This window comes from Micropterus dolomieu, linkage group LG01, assembly GCF_021292245.1.
Source record: "Micropterus dolomieu isolate WLL.071019.BEF.003 ecotype Adirondacks linkage group LG01, ASM2129224v1, whole genome shotgun sequence".
In the NCBI taxonomy this organism is placed as follows: domain Eukaryota; kingdom Metazoa; phylum Chordata; class Actinopteri; order Centrarchiformes; family Centrarchidae; genus Micropterus; species Micropterus dolomieu.
In genome coordinates, this window is record NC_060150.1 from 54,041,184 (window position 1) to 54,047,911 (window position 6,728).

The 6,728-nt window shown below is 41.2% G+C and overlaps 1 protein-coding gene across 1 annotated transcript in view; it reads left to right on the forward strand.

Annotated features, from left to right (window-relative positions):
• lgsn (lengsin, lens protein with glutamine synthetase domain) overlaps positions 1 to 6,483 on the forward strand; it is an 11,406-nt gene extending 4,923 nt beyond the window's left edge. The window contains exons 3-5 of the mRNA XM_046028644.1: positions 2,775 to 3,477; positions 4,456 to 4,622; positions 5,174 to 6,483. Of these exons, the coding sequence (XP_045884600.1) occupies positions 2,775 to 3,477; positions 4,456 to 4,622; positions 5,174 to 6,367 (2,064 nt within the window). The 3' untranslated portion in view covers positions 6,368 to 6,483. The remainder of the gene's footprint in view (positions 1 to 2,774; positions 3,478 to 4,455; positions 4,623 to 5,173) is intronic.
• Positions 6,484 to 6,728: the final 245 nt, after the last annotated feature.

Below are 6,728 nucleotides of genomic sequence, written 5' to 3' on the forward strand. Positions count from 1 at the left end.
TTAAATGCCACGGCCTACCTGAGCATTGTTTCTGACCATGTCCATCCCTTTATGGCCACCATGTACCCATCCTCTGATGGCTACTTCCAGCAGGATAACGCACCATGTCACAAAGCTCCAATCATTTCAAATTGGTTTCTTGAACATGACAATGAGTTCACTGTACTAAAATGGCCCCCACAGTCACCAGATGTCAACCCAATAGAGCATCTTTGGGATGTGGTGGAACGGGAGCTTCGTGCTCTGGATGTGCATCCCACAAATCTCCATCAACTGCAAGATGCTATCCTATCAATATGGGCCAACATTTCTAAAGAATGCTGTGTATATCTATCTATCTATCTATCTATCTATCTATCTATCTAGATAGATAGATAGATAGATAGATATAGATACAATATACATTATATATAAATGATTATAAAGCAGCACCCAGAGATGGTACAGAGAGATGGTACTGTAAAATCTCTGATGATACATTTAAATGATCCCACAGTATATGTCATCATGTTGCCTGAGCCTACTTAAAATACGCCAAATAAAACTCTATCCACCTCCACTGTACCATGGTTGCTGCAGAAGTAGACGAATATTGGCTGCAGTTAACTCAAAACCTTGGTAAATAACACCAAATCTCCATGCATTGATAGAAACTTGCAATTTGGGTGAACAGAGCCTTTATAAATGTAAAGTTTTGACAGTGGTGGGTATGTATGTGTGTAAACTCTGACCACATGCAGGTCTATTAACAAGCACATTAAAGCTGATGCAGAGAAGCTTATTTCTCAGTCGATTAGGTCCTAATTAAGTTCACTTTATCAGGCCATTTGATGTTTAAGTCCCACATTATCAGTGTTGAAGTCAGAGTTGAGTCACACGTCATTATAACTGGAGATTCAGCCCAATGGTATACTGATGGGATCAGATACAGGCCTGTAATAGGTGCAGTGCAAATGTAGTAGCATTAGGAGTAGCCTATTATATTAATAACAATGGTAGACGTTGTGGGTTGCTAAATATATAGAAGCATTTAAACAATAAGTAAAGTAAATAAAACCTTAATTATATTGGTACCACTATATGATAAGATATACTTAACTATTGTATGTTGTAACTATTAGCTGTACTAATGGTTAATAAATCATTCATTAATGTTTTGCTAAAGAAATCCGTTGGTTACACTTTATTTTACAGTTCTGTAATATCCTGTTTGTTTCATAACGTCCAAGATTAAAGATCCTTAAAAAAGGACCATAGAGACAGTGATCAATTGGTTCCCTACCTATAGATTAATTCCAGGGATGAGTAATTAGTCTACAGACAAGATATACATATAAAGTATGTAGAATAAAGTTACCAGTAAAAAGTAAATAATAAATGAATATTTAATTTGGTGTCTTTTTTTTTCATTTTAGGAAATCTTATTTCCCTATATTTACTTAAATATAAGGAATTTTACTGATTATTTACTGATTATTTCCTTAAATTTACAGCATTTACAACAAAAAGTTACCAATACTTCCATCAGGTGTTATTTACTTTCAGCATACATTTACTTCATATGGGTTTATATGCAGCTCTAATTCATCATTTATATATATGTTTATAAATAAATACATTTTCATAACACAACAAAAAAGCTCCTTATATTTTATTATGATTCTATAAGTGTTAATCCATTATTTATTGTCCATTAATAAATGGCCATTAATTACAACATATAAACTGAAAGTTTGTTTTTGATTTTGAATTCAGTAGTTGACAAAACAATCTCATCACAAGGTCCATTTAGTGGCTGCCCCGGAGCTTTCAACTGTGTCACATGCTTTTCGTGAGCAGAGTGTCCTCAGTTGTTTTGATATTTTAAATGTTCTGAGCACTTTAATGATTTTAAGTTTGAAAATCTACTGATTAAGACTGCATGATATGATAGAAAGCTCGAGAACACCTACTAAATGGACCTTGTGGTGAGATCAGAACATTTTATTATATATAACTCATTAGAAAGTGTTACCATACTTCTATGATATTAAACTACACTGACTGAAACTGGTTAGAGCTGACGCAGAACAATAAATATGTAATTTCAGCTGATTTTGCCTAAACATTCCTATTAAGTTTCTTCCTTAAGAAAACACACTGCTGATTGGAGAGTGATTTCACTCAAACAGCGGTTCTTTAATGCACAGACCATCACTAACCACAGCCATTGTCTGGTACTCACAGTTGTGTGTTTTCATCTCTCTGGAATAAATACTTTTGCTCCCATATGTTTCTGGAAACGCAAGCAGCTGCTGAGCTCTGCAGTTTCACTTTGCAATGGCACAAAAGCAACACTGAATTGTCCTCATGGGGCAGCCAATGAGCTCAAAGCAGCAGTGGTTCAGTGTCTACCAGCGGCTGGACGGTGCCAGTTTCCAGCTGGACTCCTGTGGGTGTTGGGGGGGCAAAAAGAATTTTCTAATCCGTCACCATTGTACCAATTGTCTATAAAAATTAATGTGCGAGTGAAGCTCTGCCTTCACATGGGGACAATCAAATTCTAAATCACAGTTCATGAAAGAGTATAAACAAAGAAATGAATGACTCTGAAGATTTCAAGGTAACAGCTCCACGCCTAACTGTTTCATTTTTCTTGTGAATGGCACAGCAGCTTTGGCTTAAAATATATATTTTTTATTTGACTCTATTGACAAGTTGGATCTTGATTCCTTGCACTCTTTGGTAACTCATCTCTTACCGTACTTGTGATAGACCCATTGTGTGTTTTCCAGGAGGGCCAGAGTAGAAGCAAAGACCAAATAGATGGCACTGGGATGAGTCTGGGCCACAGGAAGGGAGTGAGGGTCACTGGGAAATATGTGCCTGTGGTGGACTGGAGCAGCAGAGGAGGAGGTCCATCCATCGTCCACCCTCCCACTAGCACCCCTTTACCTCCGGACACCCCGACTGTGATCTCCATCGGCCCTCTGCCTCACAAGCTCCCAGAGCGACTCGATGACCGCAGGATGGATGAACCTGTCGTCGGGGAGGACTGGACCACAGAGGAGTCCACTCACGCCAGAGTTCCCTACGGTGAGATGTGCGTCCCCAGGCAGACCATGGAGGAGCTGAAGAGCATCCTGAGGGACAGTCCTCTGCTCAGCATCCGGGGAAGAGATGATGGGAAGCCAGGGCGTCCTTATACATACCTCCATGGAAGCAGCAGCAGCAGCGGCGGCGGCGGTGGTGGTGGAAGGCCAGACGGACGGCAGGACGATGGAAACCCCAACAGGGTGTTCAGCACCTTCAAACCCCATTCTGATGCTTCCAGAAAGGGCCCCAGCTCCAGCGATAGCACATCTATTCAGCTGCCTTCCGGCATGGATTCATCCAGCTCATTCAGGTCTGATGCCAACACAAATAGGCAGCCTGGAGTTAGCACACACACAAATGCAAGCGGCAGCTCCTGGGGAGAGACTGGAGCTTCTCATTCAGGTTGGTGAAGTTTTGGTTAAAAGAAAAGTTTGTCCCTGACACAAGTGAATAAATATCTGCTGTTACAAAGTTAAAATTGAGCAAATAGAGAGTGGATAGCTTCAGCTATTTGAGGACAAACCATTAAAAGATGATGGCTCACAGGGCTGCAACATGAGTCATGTCTTGAGTCGAGTCTTGTTTTAAAATCTTGGCTTTATCTAATTCTAGTTCTAGTTTTAACCTAACTTGTAATTGACTTGGACTCATCAATGGATATTGACTTCTTGAATCTGACAAAAATGAACTTTTATTTGTAGTAGTTTAACTTGTACACATTGATTTGTCAGTTAGTAGAATTAACTTGAAATTGAACTCCAGCAGAAGGATTTACATCTCTTATCACCCATTAGAAACTCCTTAATCTTTAGTTTTACATTTGTAACAATGTTTTGTTGCCTATTTTGAGGTTGTTTTTCAATGGGATTCGATTTTCTCTGCCCTCAGTATTATAACCCTGCAGATACTGGGTTTTTTGAGGCTGATAATGATATTAAAAACTTTAATAAAGAAGTACCTTTTTAATCAGTAGCTTTTCACATAGCATATTCATACTTAGTTTTTTTTGACCATGTCACAGTCAACTTCTTAGTGCTCTCTGGTGGACAAACCCTGTACTGGAGACACCGTTTCTAAATTCCATCAAACCTAGTTTGGCATTTCTGTACTGCAATTTATAGTTATTATTAGACAGCTTATACACAGATACCAACATATCTGCAATAACTAATATCAGCTGGGCAGATTTAGATCTAGATGTTTTTATTTTATTTTTTAGCTATACTATTGACTTGAAAGGGAACTTTGGTTTTACTAAAGTGGTCTTGACACCACTGACTTTAAAAATAGTAAAGGAAAACATGGATTTAAATACGTTTGAAATGAAACTTCAGTGTGTGGTCCAATGTTTTTGCAGATATTTCAAACTCTTTTCCACAGATAACGGAAAGGAGATTGTTGAGATTTTTGGAAATCAGAGGTTCATTTCAGCCATGGAGCAGATCAAGCAGCAGATCGCCAGAGAAAACATCAACTTTGTCCGTTTCGAGGCCACCGACCTCCATGGGGTGTCCCGGTCCAAGACAGTGCCTGTCCGCTTCTTCCATGTAATCAACTCACCTTATCTATCTATCTATCTATCTATCTATCTATTTAATCACCAGTCCTCTGGGGACCATGAAAATCTGACAACATTTCATGGCAATAGCCTGGACCAATGTAGTGGACTGACATTGCCAACCACTCAGCCATGCTACTAGTATGGCTAAAAATGCAGTTTTAGAGGGATTTTTGCATCAGGTGCAGTGAGTTCGTTGTATCTGAAGGTCTGGGCGGATGGCTTAAACGTGTTTTAAGAAATAGTAACACCATGAAACTCCTTTTAAAATCAGAAATTGAACTTTTTTCCATTACTGTTTGTGTATAAATTAAACAAATAATATATAATGTGAGCTTTCGAGGTGTTGGTAAGCTTTTTTTACTTTGCACAGAGCCAAGCAAGTTATGCTAAGCTAGGGTAATCACCTCTCAGTTCTACCTCACAGACATCAGAATGGTATTGATTTTTTCATCTAACTCTCAAACAGAAAGTGAACGATTATACTGTATGTCACTAAAATATTGAACTATTACTTCAATGTAAACGTTGCATCCACAGGAGAAAGCGGTATATGGGATACCGATGCCGAGAAGCTACTTGGAGCTGACCCTGAGCCCCAAGAGCAATGAAGTGGACCACGCCAGTGCTGCCAACTTTAGCAGTGATGTCCTTTTGATCCCTGATCTTTCGACCTTCAGGGTCTTACCCTGGGCCGAGCAGACAGCCCGGGTCATATGCGACCCCTGCACGGTGACAGGAAGCCCCCTTCGTACTTCACCTCGCCTCATTGCCAAGCAGCTCCTTGGACAGCTCCAAAGCATGGGATTCTCCCTGAACTCATCCTTCACCTATGAATGCTGCGTCCTAGGAGCGCCGGACCGAATCGGACCAAAGACACTCCTTTTCCCGGCCACCACTCTGCTCAGCAACCATGACCTGCCTTTCTTCCAGCAGCTGGTGGACAACATGTATTGCATGGGCGCAGACATAGACAGCATCTCCTCTGCAAGCGGCCCCGGCCAGATGGAGATCAACCTGAGGCCAGAGTTTGGGATTGCAGCCGCAGACAGCGCCTTCACCTTCCGCACCGGCATCAAAGAGATGGCTCGTAAACACAGTTACATTGCCAGCTTCTTCACCGACGATGGCATGTACAACGCTGGGGTGCTCTCTCACAGCTTGTGGGATGCTAACGGGCGACGTAGCCTCTTCCAGAGTGGGGAGAAGGCAGGTGAGTTATCTGAGATTGGCAGGAAATGGCTGGCCGGGCTCCTCACCCACTCTGCTGCCCTGAGCTGCCTGATGTCCCCCGGGCTGGGCTGCCGGAGCCACATCGCCAAAACGATTAAAGACCCCAAACGAATGCTGTGCGCCACCTGCGGCTGCAATGATAACAGCAGCTCCTTCAACATCAAGTGTCATGGAGGGAGGGAGACACACATTGACAACAAGTTGGGGTCAGCCATGGCCAACCCTTACATCGTGCTGGCTGCAACTGTGGCCGCAGGCCTGGACGGCATCAGACGAAACCTGAATGTCGAGAGCAGTCTGAACAAAGCCCCCAGTCAGCAGAAGGAGTTTGCCATTCCCGTGAAGCTTGACGACGCTCTGGAGGCATTGGGGGAGGATCACGTTATCCGCAGCACCCTCGGAGAGCCGTTTGTTCAGTATTTCATCGCCATGAAAAAGTTTGAGATTGAGACCCAAGAACTAGATGATGAGAGGAATAAGTGCCTAGAGTATTTTATCTAGAAATCATTCTCGTTTTATAAAATGAGAAACACACTCCCTCCTGCCACACAAATAAAAGTATGAAAAACAACAGCTTGAATAGATATTTTATTTTTATTTTATATATAATGTTGATACCATAGACTGTTTGATACTTTATTATTATTATACAGATCTGTTTTTTCATTTCAAAATAAAGGTACACTCAACGTGCGAAGCAGTGTTATGCATTTCTATTGCTGTGTATACTTTTCTTTATTACTTTTAAGAACAATACTGATGCAGCTGTTGCTCTGACTGCGAACATAGAAGTTTAGTACTACATAACCTGTTAAATAAAAAAATAAGTTTTCTGCACATTGGGTAAGTCTGCCAGAGAAGA